This window comes from Nelumbo lutea, chromosome 1, assembly GCF_056320005.1.
Source record: "Nelumbo lutea isolate HS-2025 chromosome 1, American lotus-T2T, whole genome shotgun sequence".
Classification (NCBI taxonomy): Eukaryota; Viridiplantae; Streptophyta; class Magnoliopsida; order Proteales; family Nelumbonaceae; genus Nelumbo; species Nelumbo lutea.
The window spans coordinates 125,206,590-125,227,155 of NC_142684.1; the positions used below are offsets into that span (position 1 = coordinate 125,206,590).

A 20,566-nucleotide genomic window follows, 5' to 3' on the forward strand; every position below is an offset into this window, starting at 1 on the left:
CACACCAGCATCCCTACGATGAACCCGAAATACATATCGTAGTAATCACGATAAAGTCTCGGTTCACTGAGTAAAGTCAGCGTGTGAACCCAAAGAAACCACAGTCGAACACATTTGAGAGTCCCAAGCCCTCAAGAATGTGCGATGAAGCCACACCCGCTAAGGCATGCAATGAACCCGCAACCCATAAACACGCTCGTGGTGACGGGTCAGGGGGGGACCCAGACCGAGCCCATGGCAAGGCCTGTGTACACCTAGAGGCATGTGGAACCCACGACAACAAAGGACATGGCGAGCCACCATGTGGAGCCAGCTAAGTACCATCCGTCGAACGGAGACATACCGATGCCACGTAGGATTAGTTATAGTGCACAAAATGAAATAGCACACATGAGTAATGAGGGATTTTAAGGATAAGGAAAGCCAATCCTTGAGAAGATCCTCAAGAGACACATGGCGAAACCCCAGTAGCACACCCAATAATTGACAGTGAATCAAATATTCCCTTTCCTAATACTGAGCAAATATCCTCATCTCTTACCTTTTAGGATCTCGGGACCTCCCCATAAATAGAGGTCCTCCTCGTATTGAAGGGCCATCAGATCCCAAGTATTTGTCACCCAGTACTCCTGAGTATGCTAGAATTCTCCCATTCTGTGCCCTTAACCTAGAGATCTTCATTCTCCCCTACTCACGAAACCTTTATCTGTCTTTCAGAGAGGTCGCTCCCCAACCAAGCCTTACCCCTCCTACAAAAGGCATTCTCGATGTTCAACTGTCAATGAGGGGAGGGAGAGATTGTCTAAAATTTCAAGTCATAATGCTCTTTTGCATTTCCATAGGACTCCCCAAAAGATTGAAATGAATTTCGTATCTCCCGATTGTCCACTATCCAATTTTCTCCATCGCCTTTAATCCAATAAATTCCATTTCTTCTTCTTTTGTGTTTCACCGTTTGATGCAAGAATTTTGTATTGTGGTCTCCTTCTAAAATCCAAAGTTCACGGTACTTCAATCTCCATAGTTCCTCTTATCTTTGCAACCATTTGTCATATTGTATTTGTAATGAATTGAGTTATGATATGTTCTTGTTGTCAATCTTTTGTGAATGCAAGTAACTGATTTGGTCTTTTATTTTGTGCAATTATTCATCGATTTTCCCAAATTTCAATGTTATATATTCCTACAATTCACTTTTACACGATTTTAGCTTAGAGAGGAAGATGTAGCCTGGGGAACCCCTCCAGTTGATGATCCAAGTTTTTTTAATAAGCTCCTTGCATTCCTTGTTTTCTGCCCAATATGGTTGGAAATGGAATTGGCTTCTTATGGATTGTTGGGTGAATAGCATGTCTAAGATGATGGGACAACGATTTGAATGTATGACTGGTAGATGCTTAATCTTAGCATCTAGAAATAGGTCCAATCAAGCCTGGGTTGCAAATGCCTTATCTAGTCTCTCCCAAACTCTTCCAAGACTGTTTTTCCCATTGTTCCATGTGAATGGTGGACCTATGAATCCCAAGTCTTCGAGTCCAAAGAAGTCTATGAAGTTGACAAGGGATTTGGTATTTTGCACGTTTTGACAAAAGAACCTTTATATTCTTGTGAGGATAACAAATCATTATAATCACTCAATATAACCCATTTTTTGGTACAAAGATACAACCATGATTTGATTCTATCTTAGAATTGGCTTCTTTTGTCTCTCTAGGGGTGCCTATATATCAGTAAAGCTTCCCATTTAGATGAAGGGGGATTGTCATTAATTTCTATGCGAATTAAGTTGTCATCAATGGAAGAGATGTTACCATGCATGTCATCCTTCCATCCGCATAGCAGCCCTCCTGACATTCCTTTGACTTCTGCAAAGCAAAATTTTTGATAATTTAGGGTTTTGGCTAGCTTGATGCTTTTGGAGGCATCCAACTTGGTTTCTTTGATTTGCATAGTAGGAATATCATATGTATGTTTTTAATGCATTTATCCTTACTCTTGAGTCTTGTATGCTCAATATTCTGACTATAAAATAAATAGCTAAGGTTTGTAATATGATAAAATACTTATTGAGAATGACAAGTAGAAATGTAGAACCTCATTGATATTGTCTTCTCAATTTTGATGTGGCAAAGTGGTGATGTAAATGGAATGGTTAAGATGCACTCCACCCATATCTTTTCCACATCTATGTGCTTTATTGCTGCCAAGCATACACTGGGATGTGTGAAAGAGGAGGGCCTTAACTCATTTACTTTTTGTAGACTCAATGTCTTTTTTTTTTGTTTAAGACTTTGTGCAGACTCATGTCAAACTGTATTTTCATGCAAGGCAAGTACATCTTGAATCTTGATGTCTAATACATAAATGAGGAAATATATATATATATATATATATATATATATGATGCTGCTCAATCCGAGGTAGTGCACGAACTGAGAAAGACGATCAGATAGTCCTTGTTGGCAGGGCGGGTTGATCTACAAGGACGAGGCCACGCTTCAAGATCTGTGGTCAAGAAAACAGAAGTCAGAGACCCGAGGAGTTATCCCCGGGTAAGAACTCCGACGTTCAAGTCAGTAGGTAGAGGTAGGATGGTCAGGCCGAGCTATAAGGATGTCAGTCCGAACTAGGTAGCTATGTAGGTCTCAGAAGTCAGATCCCTTATCTTGAGCATGGAGTACCTTTTTACAGCCAATGATTCGTGTCCTAGTTAGATTGGGCTTTCGGAGTTGCTGGATGAGATTAGATGCCAAGGTATTCGGGATAGAGTCCCATTCCCCGACGGGGTCGTCTTCCTTATTCCTCTTTATTCATGGTTGTGCTCATCCATGTGACGTGTAGATGATGTGGCTGAAAGGAAAAGATGGGGGCCACCACAATAGCGTAGCTCAGCCGGGCTACGCCGACGTGTCCGATTACTCAATATTTTTGAGATGCAATGAACGGTATTCAAGGGTTTGGGACACATTGGCTTGACAAGTCAAGGAAAGGATTATCCTTTGATGTTAAGAGGATAATCTAGACACAGAAACAATATATAGGGACCGATTCATGGGAAAGCCTACAGGTCAAGTTATAACACATGTACCATGTTCCTTGTTCAACTAGATGAATCTTCTTATGGACCTCTCCGAAGGAGTATGTGGTCCAAATCCCCCATAAATGCATGGTTGGTTTAATGGGTTCATAGTGGAGTGCAAATGGATCGGATCATTCGATTCAAATTTGGATATCTCCCGCCAGATTTTTGTTTTTCTTTATATAGAATTATTATCCATTAATAATTTGTTAAATTTTATATATAGACTTATGCTAATCAAATTGGGTCAAATCAGACTTAGATATGCAACATCCTTAACATATTGACATTCTAATTGAGTTTTGTGAGTTTCGTCCGATCATCAAATCAAATTTAGATATACCCCTTTCCAAACTTGATACCATCCATTTGCATTCCTAGCTCATGGTGCACTACAAAGACATTATACAACACAATCACCCATATACAACATCATTAAGACTACCAATAAAGTCCTCAGGGTTGGAAGTGTGAGAAGTATGATACTATGATTTACTGTATCAATGTGGGGTTGTTACCTAATAATGATCCCAGCCATATTAGGCCTTGAAACAAGTAGACTAGATGCGGACCTGACCTTTGGCATTTTTTAAGGATTTTTTAATTCATTCCTCCACCTGAGAAATTTTCAAGGGTTTGTATAATTGGAACCAGTAATAGGTGGGGTACTATAGCATTAAAAAACAAATAAAAGTTTGGGTTAAATACTTAAAGTACTCCTATGGTTTAGCAAATAGATAATAACTTACCCTATTGTTTGAAGAATTACTTAAAGTACCCTTAAGGTTTTTGACAATAGACATCACTGTTAAATATTGATGAAAAAGGTGAAAATGTTGAATTTGCCCTCCATTATTTCTCAAAATTTCAAAATAAAACCCAATTGATGAAAATTTTCAAGAACCGCAAGGTATCTCAAAGACCATATCTAAACCCACCACTATCTTCTCCTTGTCACGTCTCTTCTCAAATTAGATTTTCACCTTCAGTTGGGAAAAAGAAGATCCTCATGCTTCAGAAATCCGGAAAAATCTTCAATGTAGCCAAAGTAAAAACAACGTCTTTGGATTGTGTTTTGTGGTTTCGGTAAGATGGTTTTGATCTAAAACTTGAGAATATGATATTTTAGGATTTTATTTAGCTTAATAGGTCGCTAATTTTCCCCATTTTTAGAATAGTTTAAATGTTCAATAGTATGATATCAAATTTGGGCATTTTCAATAGTGAGACAAGATGACTTAACATATTACCCAATGCTTATTTTCTCCATAAATTTGGATACCCTGAGCTATTCTTTGAAGAAATGATAAAGACATTTCCTAATGTTACTAGACAAGCATTTTCTATATGTTGTATATAGGATTTTAGCATTTCCTATTGTAAATTCGATGTTCAACTATTCAAGATGATTTCTTCACTCATCAGAGGAATCCCATAATTTTAGATGCTAAGGCTGAGCTTGGAAAGTGTACAGATGCAAATATTTACTGTGCAAATACATACAAAATAATGCAAAATATAAGGTTTTGCACTCTACATATTTGCATATGTACTCCTTCCAAACTGAGCCTAAAGAATAGTTCCATTGAAAAGTACTTCAATTATTCAATATAGATCAATTAATGAAGCAATCTAATTTAAAATTTATTGGATTTCAATGTACAGCATAAGTTGTCTAATTGTAAATGAAGATGGAATTAGGATATGAAAGCAAGTTTTAGTTAAGTTGTGGGTTTTAGCACCATATAGATCTTACGTTTAGAACTTTGTAAGTCAATAGGCCCAATTCCATTATTCGAAGTTTAAATAGGCCCACTGTAAGACCTTGAAAGCTGCTTTGGTGCTCAAGTAAAACCTTGTTCAAAGAGTTGAATATTAATTTCAATAGTTTATTGGGCATGTCTGGATGTTTGTTTCTTAGGGGATTGCTTTTTTTGCCTCTTGACATACAAGGTGAATATTCTGTGACTTCTTAATTTTCCCTATGAATTTACAAACTTAATTGTAGGATTTAATGTCTTGAGGTGTAAATTCTCTAATTTGTGCCTTCTAAACATAAATTGGCTATGTTTTGGAGGAGTTCAAATACAAATATGTTCACCTTAACTACAATGTCTATTCACGGCTTTTTCCCTGCAATAGGATGGTCGGGCATCCCTTTCCACAATTGGATGGAATCCCTCGTTTTCCGTAATAATTTATCCTAGCTAATCCAAGATTCTTTCATCGGTAAGTTGGATTTTATTTGGAAAACTTAAAAAGCAATGAAGGGTAAAATAGACCTTAAAGGGGTAGTTTTGAAATTAAGAAAAATTATGTAAGTCATGTGACACCACATGTGAACGGATTACAATGGCACACAAACTGAAAGGGAGGATTTAATTTCTGAGGGAGAGCAAACCATAGATTTTCCTTTTTTTTTTTTTTTTTTTTTCTTCAGAGTCACTTGTCCTTTGTCTCAGGAGGGTCATCGGCAGTCCCTCAAGCTTGCCTTGCAGTGATGGACGGATGCCATGAAGCTGGGAACCAAAAACCAAAACATCCAAGCAGATAATCAATCTTAAAGGTGTTGGCACAAACTTCGAACATATATGGAACGCCATGTTTCCCTCCCTCTCCTGCTTGTGCACTATTCTAAGATTATTTTCTTGTTTTCAAGACATTAGAGAAATTTGCGAAACATGAAAACAGTCATAAACCACTGAGATAACAATCAGTAAAACTGTCTGATCTACTTCACATAATGAGTGTGATTTAAATAAATAACTGGCAGGAGGGCGAGAGGACAACCATAATCCCCATTCCTTCTGGATTTGTGTGAGAGAGACACGTGAGAAAAAAAATGGGAGTAACTGCCCGAGGAACCAATACATAATAGTTGTCTCAAAGTTTCTTTTCCTTTCCTTAAAAATTCTATGGTACAACTGTATATGTAATTTTAAGCACTACATTCAGTTACAAACACCAAGAAAAACAAAAATGAGCACAAAATGATTCAGGTTCTTTTTATTCTTTTGAGGAATAAAGGTTATCATACTTTAAGTACTGATGAATCTGCTGCCTGATTATCAGAAACCTGTGAACATTCTATCATCCGAAATGGTGGGGGTTCACCAAATTTCAGTAAGTAGGTGGTCTCATATACCGATCGCAATTGCAATATCACTTGAGCATCTAAATATGCATTGCATGCGTAACACCAAACTGACAAATCACTGCTCCAAAAAGAAAAAGAAAAAACAAATGTACACGTTGATTCCAGGTGAGAAGTAAAATTACTGAAAAAAAAGGGATCAGTAAACATATACCTGAAGCTCAGTGCCAGACAGTGGTTTTGTTCCTGATAATGGTCAAGCATGTGCTTGTTTATGAAGCGGCTGCATAGGACATCCTTACAGCACAAACATAACCAGTTCTCCGCAGGGTGGTGGCACCTTAAAATTCAAATGAGTGTAGAAGATAAGGAATGATATTTCGTTGACAATACAGGGTTTCAATGAACCAAGGTAGTGAAAATTGTTGCTTTCTGGTCCTAACTATCTTTAAGCATTTAGATTCCTTTTTGTAGTTTTAACTTTGCATTAACCCGCTATAGGCTCACTAATTTGTACTATGCCATCATTAAACATTATCAGTTACTGATAAAAGAAAACACTATACAACATAAGACCTCATGTAAATGCCTACTTAGATTTACACATGACTGCTGCAAAGTTGGTTAGAGACTTAGAATCTTAGAGAAGCTAACCAACTGGTTAACTTTGTATCATTTTTGCAATGATGTAAATATTGATGCCTAGAAAGTTCTATTGTGAACAGTGTTGCATGGACAAGACATTGTAATCAGAATCTGACACCTATCCAGAAATCAGGCTGGGCAAGAAGAAAAATAAGAACTGGGGTTGACTACGTGAATCCCATTTTTGTCCATTCCGTTCAGTTTAATGCCATATCCATTGTTAAGCTCAAAAACTAAATAAATAAATAAATAAATATGAAAGAAAAAACTACTCATGACTGCTAGTGTAATGCTACACTCTTCGTGTAGAAAAATGCGTAATGCTCTAGGAGAAAAATGCATAATGCTACACATTGCCTGTTTCAATTTCTTTACTGGGCAAAACTGGGTTGTTCTCTAGGAGCAGGACAGAATATTATTCTGATAATAAACCAAAAATAAGGTCCACTAAATTTAGTTGTACAAAGTACAAACATTGATCATAACCTAGATAATAAATGAATGATCTTCAGTAGAAACAAACAATACTAATATTAAGGAACTCTGTACTTTGTATATAGAATCCTTAAATATGAAGGTGGACAAGGTGGTTGAACATCTCCACGGTCTCAACACCATCTTGGGATTCTTTGAATCCCATTCCATCTTCTGTAAATTCTCAGTAATTAACACTTGATCCAACAATGTCAGCTCACCCCCGGGAAAATATAGAGAAAAATAGTGTTACCTAGTTGTCCGCGATTAATCAGGCAAAAAAGAAGAAGCTAAATATTAAACCAACAAATTAAGGAAATATAAAAGGTGCAGAAGAGGTATCTAGAACATTTGGAGGGAGAGAAATGCTTGGCTATTCAGGAATGTGGCATGTAGTAATCAAGACTGGTTAGCTCGGACAACTGGATCATTAATATCTTGGTGTTCTGTACACAAAGAAGTTGCATCGGCTCATAACTCTATGTTGGTTTTGAAAATATGTATAGAGATAATACATAGATAGGATCTACATATCCATTTAATTCCCATTGTACACAGTCTTTTTGTACCAGTGTTTTAAAAGGCGTGGGAGGAGAGAGTTAATGGCATAATTAATGAGGATAGATTATTAAAGGAGTTAATGGGAGGAGAGAGAGAGAGAGAGAGAGAGAGAGAGAGAGAGAGAGAGAGAGAGAGAGAATGGTGTATTAATGAGGAGAGTTAAAAATCTTAAAGGTAATTGGTCACTTGAGTTATTTTGTTCAATTTTAAAATTAGAAAATTCAAAAAAAGCAGAAAAAAGATAAGGTGCCTTTGAGGAATGACATTGCTGATTGGCACATTCCATTTTAATATATAGATATAGATAGTTTAGCTTTTCTTAGAAAAAAAAATGTGCAGAAGAGGTAGGAATAATGACAACCTTATGTTTGCCAAGCAGAAGGATGTATAAGGTGCATGAAAGAAAATGTATATGGAAATCAGGGAGACAGAAAATTAAGATATCAAGCTGATTGTCTAGCATTGCCCTACTGATGAGGCATGTTATTCTAGCGCTACTTATTGGCAGTACAAAATTTATGGACAATTTTTGTACTTGACTAATCATGACATTGCTTCACTAAACCCGCAAATTGTTAGGAAGAACTTTCCTAGATTAGGATCCTTTGATAATTAATATCCTAAATTAGAATCAAGAATTAAAAAAAGATGCCTGGGAGAAATCCAAGGATGGGATGGTTAATTCAAACAAAGTAGCAAAAGTAGGTGTAGAATAGGATAATGGTTAGGACTACTAAGTACCCGTTTAGGAGGGCTTTTATATTGCTGCGTTGGCTTTGCAAGGTGAGGCAACCCAGAAGGCCAGAGAGCAATATTTGGTGCAATATCTGGATAGATCAAACTGACTATTTTTCAGTAAGTTACACGGTTCTCTGTTGAAGTTTGTTTTAGTGGGTTCTTCAAAGCAGCTTAGCTGAAGCAACTCAACCAAAGCTCAAACCCTCCCAAACGAGATGAGCCCTAAAAGAAAGGTAAGGATGATGATGTTTTATAAGAAATCTAGGGAAGGTGATTCCTTGATAAAGATAACGATTTAACATTGGTTCTAAATTTATCAAAGTATTTGCCAACATTAGGATGGTACTAAATGCCAACATCTCTTAAATCAGCAACTCAAAATGGAAGGTTTTCTTCAGCGAACAACATAGCGCTAGTCCAAAATTCTTTTGACAAAGATCTCTACTAATTGTCTGGATGGACCATCCTTCATGCTGGAGAAAGGTATTAGATAGAACAGGTATTAAACACTATGATGGGTTAACTAAGCTTGCGACAGGATAGCCAGGAACAACTTTGAAAGAGAAATAAGCCAGGGTTCCCCTGAAGTAGATGAAAGCAGGTCAATAGAACTGCCGGATTGGTTCATAAGATCACATGTCCGCGAAACCATTTCACGTTCTTTGTATAGCCACAGTTGTCCCAAAGCTAAAGTGCTCCTATATGGTAGGCAGCCATGAGAACCGCCAAATTTTGAGTCTATAAGAAGCTAATTCCCAACCCAGTCAGAATAAGAGATCACGCTCAGAAATTACGATCACTAATTCAGTATCCTCTCCAAGAACTCTATCAAACGACAAACGCTACCGTTTCTGCCCTGCCCATGACACCTTGGAAAATCCTAAAAGAAAAAAAATCCAAAGCATAAATTACTGGGATATTGCTTAGGAATCTGGAATTCTAGGTGGCTTTATTGTAAGGGTTCGGAGATGGAAATATGACCTGGTGCAAGGAGTACCGGGAGCCGGGACGTGCGAAAGATCAGAAGATAGAGTATGCAGATGGTCGCAAGAAGTTCGAGCTTCAACCCAACCCGATTCGGCGCCATAATAGAATAACTCTTCTTCTTCTTCTCTTTGTTGTTCGTCCTGAAATTTGGTTCCTCGATCAGGAAAGCGGAAGTGTAAAATCTTGGAAATTATAAATTATAAAAAGAAAAAAAAAAAGAGAATGTAAGTTACTAATGCAGCGGAAGACGATGAAGCTCCGTTCTCCATTGACGTTTTGGTTTGAACTTTGAAGTTTAATGATCTGAGAGTCTGAGAAGATGAAGCGTGCCGTGCTATCAGCAGATGAGATGATCAATTTTTAGCTGAAAAGGGCATTTTAGTCATTCAAAAAATCGTTCAATGCTAGGCTCTGTGCCGTTAGATTGGGATTATTTTGTGCGTTGGAAATTTGGCGTGTTGGGATTGTAGATCGGAAAAGCCTTTCCTCACATGAGGGGACGGACGTCAGATTGGAATCTACTAACCTCACCCAGTATTGTTCCACCGCCATGCCCCCATGTCAGTCACACCAATCCACCGGTTACACAACTAGGGTTTTAAGAAGAACTATAAAGCCCTTAGACGCCTCCAATTTTCAACTTGCTGAAATCTATTGCTCAAGGGTTTTCTTTCTTCAACGGCGGCAGCGGCAGCAGCAGCAGGCATCTAGGATCTGAGCTTGGAGCAATGGGCCATTCTAATGTCTGGAATTCTCATCCGAAAAACTACGGTCCCGGCTCCCGGGCATGGTGAGAGATTTCTTCTCGATGTCTTCTAATCTGAAGCTATTTCCCCCCTGTATTTACACGACCTATGATGTTTTTCTGATTCTGTAATGGCCCATTTAATGTGATGTTTTCTTTCTTGCATGTGAGACCAACTCTGCCCCGTATTGCATGAATTTCGAACTTGTTTATATGGGTAGTCTGTTTTTTTTTTCCTTTTTTTGATTTGGAAAATGTTAAGCGTAGGATGGTCGATCCACTTGGATGCAATCTTTGTTTTTGTTTACCCTTGTTAAGAAAATATAGTTTGGAGATTGACTTGTAGCCAGTGACTGATGGACTGGTTTGCGGAACTCTGAAAAGAATATTCAAATAATGGGTCTGATTAGATAAGATAAAAAAGTTTATGCTGCGTATAGCCAATGGAAGATGTAGAATTTCTTTTTTTTTTGTGTGAACTGGTATATTGAAGAATTTATTCGGGAGGAGAACTAAAACATAGCTAGGAAGGAAATGAAAAGATGGTACAAAGGAGAACAATCTGGTATTGTAACGAAGGTGAAAGAGCCCCATTGATCTCTTCGGAGCTTCAAGGTCTGCGGAAAAACGTTGAAAGTTCAATCTTACAAAATTATAAACTCCTCTAGAAGAGCTGTGCTTTATCCATGAATATTGGATTTACATTCTTGTTTTTTTGTGGGGATTTGCTGTGAACAAACCACTAGAAAGGCAAGGTAATTTTCTCTTCCTGGTCTTTCTGTTGATTTTTTCCCTGCAGATGATGTCGCAGTTTTAGGCGTCTAATTGTTAGTTGAAGGTTTATTTAGTGATTTCAGGGTCTTGAGATTGCCTACTAGTCTTGGCACATCACAGAATTTGTTGCGGTGGAAAATATTTCTTTGTTTCGACACCAACTGCATTAGTCGCAGCTCTTGGATGATTTAAATGGCATATATGGGAAACATTTGTTGTTGTTTTCTTTTCCTTCCCATATCCTAACTCTTGTCCTTTCCAACAAAACGAGGTTGCTTTGTTTCTGAATTGCTCGATTTAATTAGCTGAATCCGATTATGTTTCCCTGTGTTGTAGTGCAAAAATACATGTATTTCTTGGTATTGTTTTTGACTTGAAACATCCTTTTCTGTGGCGGCTGTGGCCTATTTATTCCCGTTTCTTATTTGAAGTTCTTTGGTTACTTACTGAAGCGCTCTGATGACATTTAGATTTTCATAGTCACAATTGGTCATTCTGAGCTGTGCTGTTTTCCTGTCATTGGTTTGCTTGTTTCATGTCATTATCATTGGAGCCTGGTCAATGTGATAATCTTGTAGTAATCTTTCTAGTAGGCCAAATCTTTTAAGGCCGGCCTGTATTGTTGGCACTAGCAAGACGTTTTAATTTATTATTAGAGACAATTAATTTAAGCAAAACAAGAATTACACAGAAAGATTACAATTAATTAATGGTCGAATTTTACTTGTGATGATGATGATTCACTATTTTGGTTTTTTTGGGCTGTTGAGGTGGTATTTGTAGATATATTTAAAAATTCTGAACCAGGAGAAAAATTAGTGATTTGGTATGTCATTTAATTTTTATTTATTATTTTGGTCAGCCGAGTATGCGGGAACCCTCATGGGCTAATCCGGAAATATGGCCTGATGTGTTGCAGACAGTGCTTCCGCAGCAATGCCAAAGAAATTGGTTTCATTAAGGTAAATAGCTTGTTGTGATATGTATTTGTAAATGTGTCTTAAATCAGCTTGATTCAACCTTAACCTGAACTATTTGGAGTCAGGTATTTATTCTCAATTTAAAAATAATCCTATCTTCTCAATGCACTCAGAACCTTTTACACCGTTTAGTGTTTCTCTACCACTTTCTATATTCTGGTAATTGTGCATATGGGTTTTTGTGGAGCGGTTATATCTTGCTTTCCTTTCTAAGATGTGAGGATCCATTTCAAATGATTTGTGTGTTTGTTTCAGTACCGCTGAGGAATTTTGGACTTGGGAGGAGAGGAGACTTATCCATGAGCATTTACTTTGGAAGTTTGCCAGCGAATATTGATACTCTTATGAACTAGTAGTTTTGTTAAGTTGACTGGGATTTGGTCTTTGATAAATCATTCTTACTTTGGCATCATCAATAGGTTTTTTCTTTTGTTTGTTTTATTTGCTTTTCCTTGAATCAGCCTAGTTGTGATGTAAATGTACAATTTTTGAACTTGAATATTTTCCAATCAGACGTGATCATGGGGCTATTGAACACCACAGTTCTGCCCCTTTGGTCGTTTTAAAAAGCAAGAACATATGCTAAATCTGAATGTGACCACTTTTTATGAAAAAAAAGATCTGAAACTCTAGGACTAGAACAGTAACTGATCGCCCGTCTGTTAGTGATCCGGGAATAGGAATCTTACTGGATGATCAATTTTTTTGTATTCATTTGTTTTTTAAGTCGCCTCATCAGAGCAAAAACAGTAACGTACCCTTTAATTCAGTCTAAAAACACGCTGCTTTTGGGGAACTTCAACAACGACAAAAGGTTTCGTGGGTCATGAGTTATTTGATTTATTGAGCATGGAATCTGAAGGATTTGACCAATCCCTTCCCCTCCCCCGGGTGAATTTTGATTAAAAACCCACTTTATTGGTTACCATTTTTATGACTCTGGATGATTGATGGAAATACATTTATCCTTGATGCTTGGTTTGGAAAGTGTGCTAAATACTAATACAAATAACATACAAAATTGCAAGGTTTTGCACCCATTTATATTTGTATTTCTTCCAAATTCGTTAATTCGTTTTAAATTATAAATTTCAATTATTCTTTAATTCAATTTTAAAAACTAAAAATACAAATCAAAACCAGTGTTAGAAAAACAATTCACATTGAACAAATTGTTCATCACGAAACATGGACAAGATACCAAATTTTGGTTTGGATTTGAATGTCCGGTGCTTGTTAAGATCTAAAAAAAAATGCCCATCTTTGCCCGTTCCCACTGATGTCTTGTTCATAATCATGAATGTTTTGCTAAATCCTACCCTTTGTCCCTCCCTGCTGATTCCCATGCTTCAGGATTTAAATGCTTGTTGATTATGCCAGTTGGTTCTCGGTTAGTCCATTATGCCGGTTGGAGAAAGGATTAGCTGAACCCAGTGTCTGTTCAGTGGTCATAATATTTCATGTCAATAATAAAATATATGAACATCCATTGTGTTCACATAATCTAAAGATTCTGAACATTAGCACATGACCATCAATATTCGTCCAAATATGCTTTCAGAGCCCTTTAAGAAGAAATTACAAAGTCATCCCTCTTTGTAGAAAACTGTTTCGTTGGGTCACAAGAGTTGCTGGGTGCGGTATTACACTACTCAATGGCGAGTCTGGATCTCCTGTCCACGAGAATTCTGCCCACGTTTATTGCAATCACTCAATGGTAAGGTGTCTGTGGTTCCACAGTTCACAACTTCACACTTTGAAGAACATTGGCATCAAAATTTTTTTTATTTATTTATGATAGCTCTTGAATTTCTAAGCTCTAATTCTAAATTTCTAACAACCTAAAGTAAATAGGTTAAACGAAGGGAGAGAGTGAGACGACGAGAAGATCATACTAGAAGAAACTGTTTCAAATAGAGTTTCAAGCAGTAGCAGGCAGAACAATTTGTCGTTTCTTTTTCTTGATAGAACCAGAAAGAGCTACACAAGCCTGGGGTAGCACGTCCCCAAACGTCACTCCAACAAATAAAATCCAACTCTCGAGGGAGATAAACAGCTTGTCGTTTCCAAATAAGAAGAGGACCCTCATTCTTGTTTCTTAAAGTATATTAATTGCAGGTAGAAAAATAATATGATTTTATCACCACTACATTTTTGTCCACTTCCACAAAGTGCCAAATAGCTTCTAATGCTTAGTTTGTTTGGAGATCAAATTTCATTATCATTAAGGCTTAGTTTGGAAGTACAAATACAAATATGTACAGTGCAAAATCTTACATTTTGTATTGCTTTGTATGTATTTGTACTCTTTCCAAACTGAGCCAAAGTGTAAATGAACGAGAATGCAAAAAGGCCAAGTGTGAACTACTAAATTCTGATTGACTTTGTATTGTTTATTTGTGGGAGCCTAACAGCTCGTCCTCCATACCCATTACCCCCGAACTTTAATGGCAATAGAATTTAATCCCAAGTTTCTGCTACAGCTAGCTAAAGTACTTATCAACCAAGACATGATCAGTTGAGTTATTTGTTTGGGAGATAGGAATCAAGTATAATGTGGTCTCCACTATATATGAGATAGATTAGATGAAGAAGGTGCTGCAGAATTTACATCAATTTATGAGATTCAAAATTTGTAATGTAAATCAAGGTTTAAAACATCATTGGGTATCAATGTGTCTCGATATAATTGATACTCTTTTTTTATTTTTTTTATTTTTATAATTGTATAATAATGAGATGGTCCTAGAATAGGCTTGAGACTCTTTAAAGTTTTCAAAATATTTGTGTATCAGTTTATCAAGTATCTACATTGATACCAATACCAATAAGATATGCACTCTATCAGGTATATCACATCGGTATTTTAACCTTTGCTACCAATGAATACAAATGGGACAAAAAATAGTAGAAATTTTGTATCAAGAGTGCAAATCATAGTCACAAACAACAAATAATGTTAAAAAGATCATACAAACAACAATACTTTTGAAAGAACCATTCAACCTAAAATCTTAAACTACTAGATGAGGTCCCTGAATAGGTTTTTATTCTCTAACACACCCCCTCATGTGAAAGTCCATCAGGTTCCAAGTTTGAATAAGTATAGGCCCACCCATACCTTGTGTTTAAATTTAATTAAATATCATGGGGACAATAAGAATCAAACACTAGATCACTTGATAAACACAGGCTCTTATACCATCTCAAGGAACCATTCAACCTAAAAGCTTAAGCTGTTGGGTGAGGTCATTGAATGGCTAGCTTTATTCTCTAACAATAGTAACCTTCGTTACTCTAGTGTGGTAACATTTTGCATTCTAATAGTGTCACTTAAATTGACCGGATCTGGCATGCATTTCATCCTACTTAATGTTGCTTTGATCTATTATATTGACACTATTTACATCCAAGATCATACATACTTCCCAACATTTTCCTATCTCAGTCTCCACCCACAATCAAGAAATCAATACTAAAAGCCAGCTTCTTGTGATCAAGACTTTAATGGGATCATCTACAAGTGTAAATCCACTGTTATTTCCTTTTTCCACATTCCATGAATCTCCTGACCATCCGGATTTCTCTGGTAAAATTTCACAAAGATCTTTTAAGACAACTAAGGTTGTGTTTGGTTTCATTGCATTTTCTTCATGAAATGTTTTGGGATAGGTCAACAGAAATTGATGAAAAGATGAGTGATCAGATTATAGAAGGGAGTCACCTCAACTGAAAAAAATGCATGTGGGGACTGTTAGTGCTTAGAGTTCAAACATCATTAATGTTTCAAGTAATTACAGCAATTTATATTTATCAACCCAAAATGTGTATGTAACATAACAACTCATATTTTAACACCAATTTCTATTGATCAATCTCAAAAGTTTCATGAAGAAACAGCAATGGTCCCAAATACAACCTAAATGATCATTATAAGCCGAAAAGCTCTTTGAAAACCCTCTTTAGTCGATTGTAAAGCTATTTTTAACCAGTTGAAATTCAAAAACAAAAAAAAAATGCATGATGTGCATAAGAAAACAGAAATCAACATTAATGCATTGAGCTATGACGCATATATACAACTGGATTCAAGAATGGTGTTGTATGGTATTGTGGTCTTTAAGCTGTTTGTTATCAGAATCCTTAATTAATACACTATGGAAAAGCAATGAGTTATTTGAACTCAAATTCAACTTGGCGAAGAATATAATAAAAGCTGAGAACAGTGACACACACGCTCACACACCAAAAACAACCAGAAAAGAACATTGACACGCACATAAATGCACTAGAGACAACTACTGCCTAAAGCTACAGTGGAAAGGGGGAAAATGTACCATTCAAACATGAGAGGGAGATTGAGAGAGATGTACAAGGTTCTTGATCCAATGATCCTAATCACGCTAAAAAATGATTAGGAGAAAATAGATTAATATAGAGGAACTAATTGAAGCCCCCTAATTAAAATAAAAATCTCTCATCCACTACTTGTGGAGAAAACATTAGCAGAAGAATGAGAGGTCCCAAGGAGAAGATTAGAGATATGTTAATCAGAAAATTAAGAATGAAAAGAAATTAAGGAGGAGAAAGTTTCAAGCAGGTACCCAAGCAGTGGAAAACACAACATTGTGTCCTTTCCATGTAAGCACAAGACCTTCATCTTCTTCCTTCTTCAATCCCCAACCAGCGGCGTGCTCATCAAGCATGCTCTTCACCTCCAGAACAGTCTCTTCGCTAAACTGGATTCCTCGGAAATTCGCACTTTGCATTCTCTGAATCCACCTACTTTTGGGTTCGAGCCGCTCGACCCTCTGCACACCCTCTTGTGCAATCAAATTTTCTATCTTCCAGCATAAATCGGCTTCGTACCATTGCTTCTGCTTGCTCCCTTTGGGAAGGAATGTATCCATAGTATCGTAAGGTATCCACAGATAATCAAAAGCCGATCTCAACCTACAGACTAAGTTGTTGGATGTGAAGTCTGCATCTTCATCTACCAGAACAACAATGGTCGGCTCTAAACTGCGAATAGCTGTAAGAAACATCGTCCGAAGAGAAGAAGTAGAAGAGGACTCGAAGCAGTAAGGAGTTACACCGAGGGTTTCTTCTGGTATGTAATGAAGCATCATGTGGCAGTTTATCACGAGAGCCTCTCCTTCGCCGCCTCCATTAGCAAATATTAGCTGTTGCACTGCTCGAAGCTGTTCAACCAATGATGCAAACCCATCAGAGGAACTCGAAGGAATCACTCTGAACTCCATCCCTACATTCCGAGACCTTGCAAAGTTGACCAGCTTCGACCCCAACTCCTCATACGAAAGGTCGAGCAGGGGTGGGACATCGGTGGTGGCGCCGGCTACTGTGAGCTTGATCAAGGGTGGACCCTCTGAACGATTGGCGATTGAATCAATTAGTGTCGGGATCTGCATGCAGTGAGTGGAGCTTAGATCAATGATGTGGACCACGGAAAACCCTTCGATGGCTTCTAATATGGCAGCATTAGCTGCGGTGAAGCCAAATCGATGCCAGGGGGTTAGGTCAACGAAGCTGGCAAGCTCGATAACGGAGAACTTGTGGACGTGAAGAGGAAGATTTACTTGGGCGGTTGCCATTGCTGTGAGCATAGTACAGCTTCCAGTCTTTGCTGCACGGGCGATAAGAGCTCGGAGGAAGCCACAAGTGAGACGCTGGCTGGAGTCGCCGTCCGGAGGAGCGATATTGTTTAAAACCCAAAGGATCTGTTGGGCTAAAGTGGCGTCGTTGCTATCAATTGCGTTGGCGCAGTGTACTAGCAGCTGCTCCATGCAGTTAGCATCACCAAAGCTCCCAAGCGTCTTGGATGTGAGAAAACCAGGCCACGGCCGGGTCCTATGAAAAGGGTTAACGTTGTTGCTCATTATGAGATTATTTGAGAAGGAAGTAAGTTCATATTGGTGCAAGGGATGAGGTGGTAGTATTGGTGTTTCAGTGAATTGCAACATTGGGAGAGAGAGGAAGGGGGCCGGGTAGAAGGCTGTTGAGAATAAAGAGAGGACGAAGAGGGTGAAAAATGAAAATGAAAATGAGATTAATTTCAAAGTAGAGCAGAGTAAGAAAGAGACCAGACTGGTGGCGGTTCCATTGGGAAACGATCCGTTAGTGGTATATTTTAGGAAAATTCTGCAATTGAATCAAGCAAAATAGACAGCTCAGCTTTTTGGGGATTCATAGTTCTTCCCATGAAAAAGGACTGAACATAGGGGATAGGGGAAGAAAAACCCTCATCCCAATAACTTGGTTGAAGTCAAATTCGGCTAAAGACATCCCCTCTTAACAGTATCAGCTTTTTCAGTAGTAGGACGGAAGGGATACAATGAGGCTATAGAAGCAGTTTTTGAAGAACCTTTTTCATGGCTGCAAAGGGTTTTATTTTCTTTTTTCCTCCCAAGTCCCAAGGGGAGAGAAAGGAAGGAGAGATGGAGAGGACTGAGGATCGGAGACGGACTCCTGTTGTCTTCTGGTGTCATGTGAGGTGGCCGGCCAGGGAGTTGTCCTGTTGTGAGGGTTTAGTTTTTGTCATGTACCAACTAGTAGGGATATTGGATTGGGAGTGAAAGGAAGGCCATTTTTGGCTCAGTCACGGGCCATGATATCATGAACAAATCATTTCTGATGTTTCTCTCTTGAAAGAACTTAAGTTCATGGAGTTTTACAACCTTAAAGCTATTTAGTTAAATATAAATCTAGCTTTCATATTGGTATGATTGAACGATGGATTGATGGATGAAGATTATTGATCTGTAGTTAAAGAGTTTGGCTGGACGATGTCGCAATCTTTCTTTCTCTCTAATTAGTACAACCCTCTTTCTAAATTTGTAACTTTGCAACTCTCTCTCTCTCTTCCCTAAAGAAAAGTAGATGGACACTTCGCTCTCATTAAGGACATGAAGGGTATTAAAACTCCTCTCTCTCTCTCTCTCTCAGGGTATTGAACGTTCTGATGAATATCACCAATTCACCATCTCCCATCAACATCTTATCCGCTACTGGTGTTGGGCATCCACAAGTAATTGGAATGTGGCACGTAAGAGTATTTCAATGGTCAGTAATATATCTGTGCTCCACTGTACGGGCCCCATCCATCTATATTCCTCTCCATCTGCCGACTATCCATTAGCGGGATCCATTGCCAACTTCTCCAAAAGTAACGTTGCTTCCAGCATGTAAATAAGACCAGATGAAAGGATTCTCCTACTAACAGATAAATACTCGTGAATTTCCAATAAGTCGGCAAATTTTATGACCCTTCAGTGGGTTATGATCGGGCCAATCTCGAATTATTTGGATCATTATTCGAGCATAATACCATTTTCATTTAGACAGAATTTCCTGAAAGCAAATATCATGTATAACTCCCACACAACACGGCATCCACTTGCCCATCAATAATATCTTACCATGAATGTAACATAAATATAAAATTAAAAATTTTTTTAGGAAAATTCCTGATGTACCTTGTATTCTCGTTTGAGTGATAATTTAGTCCCCCACTTTGAAATATGACAATTAAGTATCTGAACTTTTAAAATGTGATAACCCGGTACTCAAATTTTTAAAGCATGACAATTCAATATTTGCCATTAACCAGTCCGTTAATCAGTCTTTAAGTTTTATTTGAAAAGTCAAAGATGCCCTAAAAATACCATCTAATTCTCTTTATCAACCATCCAAACATTGACAATAAAATAAACAATGTCAAATTCTAGATTCTTCTAAACAGTCACCGACCTTTTTTTGAATAGAAGAAACTAGGATTTGGGACTATTCAGTTTTTTGTCAACGTTTGGATGGTTGATAAAGAGAATTACATGGCATTCAAAAGTCATTTTTTACTTTCCAAGTGTCACTTAACAGTTGATTAACGGACTGGTTAACGACAAGTATTGGATTGTCACATTTTGAAAGTTCAAGCATTGGATTGTCGCATTTTAAAGTTTGGGGACCAAATTGACACTCAAACCAAAATATAAGGTACTGATCAGGAATTTTCTCAAATATTTTTACTATGCATCTTGATGCTAAGCTTTTAGGGGTATTTGCACAATTTTTGCTTTCACAGGATTTAGACTCATCTTAGTGGTTTTATGATAAGATCATCTATCATTAGGGCTGTTAATGAGTCGAATCTTATTCGACATATCTGAAACAATTGGGCAGTTTTGGTTCTAGGGATTAAAACTGATGAATCAATTCCGGGTCTTAATATAGTGTCTCGATTATCATCAGTTTAGAATCAATTCCACCTTGTTACAAACCAATTCAGACCCAACCCAAATTATATATATAGATACATTTATTTATGTATTATAATCAGGCCCATTAGGTCAAACCCAATTGCCCCGAGAATCAATCGATTCGATTCTATGCCTAAAAATTATAGACCCTAATAGGTCCAGCTTGATTCCGATTCTAGCTGGTCCCAACCCAGACCCGACTCATTTACAGTCCCC

At 37.6% G+C, this 20,566-nt stretch overlaps 3 protein-coding genes across 5 annotated transcripts; 1 reads left to right on the forward strand and 2 right to left on the reverse strand.

Moving 5' to 3' along the window:
- Positions 1-5,957: 5,957 nt before the first annotated feature.
- Positions 5,958-10,172, reverse strand: LOC148877354 (histone deacetylase-like protein). The gene is made up of 4 exons (XM_088985512.1): positions 9,812-10,172; positions 9,573-9,718; positions 6,388-6,513; positions 5,958-6,294 (listed from the first exon to the last, which is right to left on the reverse strand). Exons 1-4 carry the CDS (start codon positions 9,845-9,847, stop codon positions 6,111-6,113), a joined length of 492 nt encoding a protein of 163 aa, XP_088841638.1. The 5' UTR covers positions 9,848-10,172; the 3' UTR covers positions 5,958-6,110.
- A 49-nt stretch (positions 10,173-10,221) lies between these two features.
- Positions 10,222-12,650, forward strand: LOC148877355 (small ribosomal subunit protein uS14z/uS14y/uS14x). The gene is made up of 3 exons (XM_088985526.1): positions 10,222-10,368; positions 11,960-12,059; positions 12,333-12,650. Exons 1-3 carry the CDS (start codon positions 10,307-10,309, stop codon positions 12,339-12,341), a joined length of 171 nt encoding a protein of 56 aa, XP_088841652.1. The 5' UTR covers positions 10,222-10,306; the 3' UTR covers positions 12,342-12,650.
- An 847-nt stretch (positions 12,651-13,497) lies between these two features.
- LOC148877356 (scarecrow-like protein 32) lies at positions 13,498-18,755 on the reverse strand. Of its 3 annotated transcripts, XM_088985502.1 has the most exons (3): positions 17,675-18,456; positions 16,682-17,500; positions 13,498-13,765 (listed from the first exon to the last, which is right to left on the reverse strand). In XM_088985502.1, exons 1-3 carry the CDS (start codon positions 18,056-18,058, stop codon positions 13,730-13,732), a joined length of 1,239 nt encoding a protein of 412 aa, XP_088841628.1. In that variant the 5' UTR covers positions 18,059-18,456; the 3' UTR covers positions 13,498-13,729. The 3 variants fall into 3 exon arrangements, with proteins under 3 accessions (XP_088841628.1, XP_088841610.1, XP_088841618.1); XM_088985484.1 differs by having other exon boundaries at positions 16,682-18,741; XM_088985492.1 differs by lacking the exon at positions 13,498-13,765 and having other exon boundaries at positions 16,238-18,755.
- Positions 18,756-20,566: the final 1,811 nt, after the last annotated feature.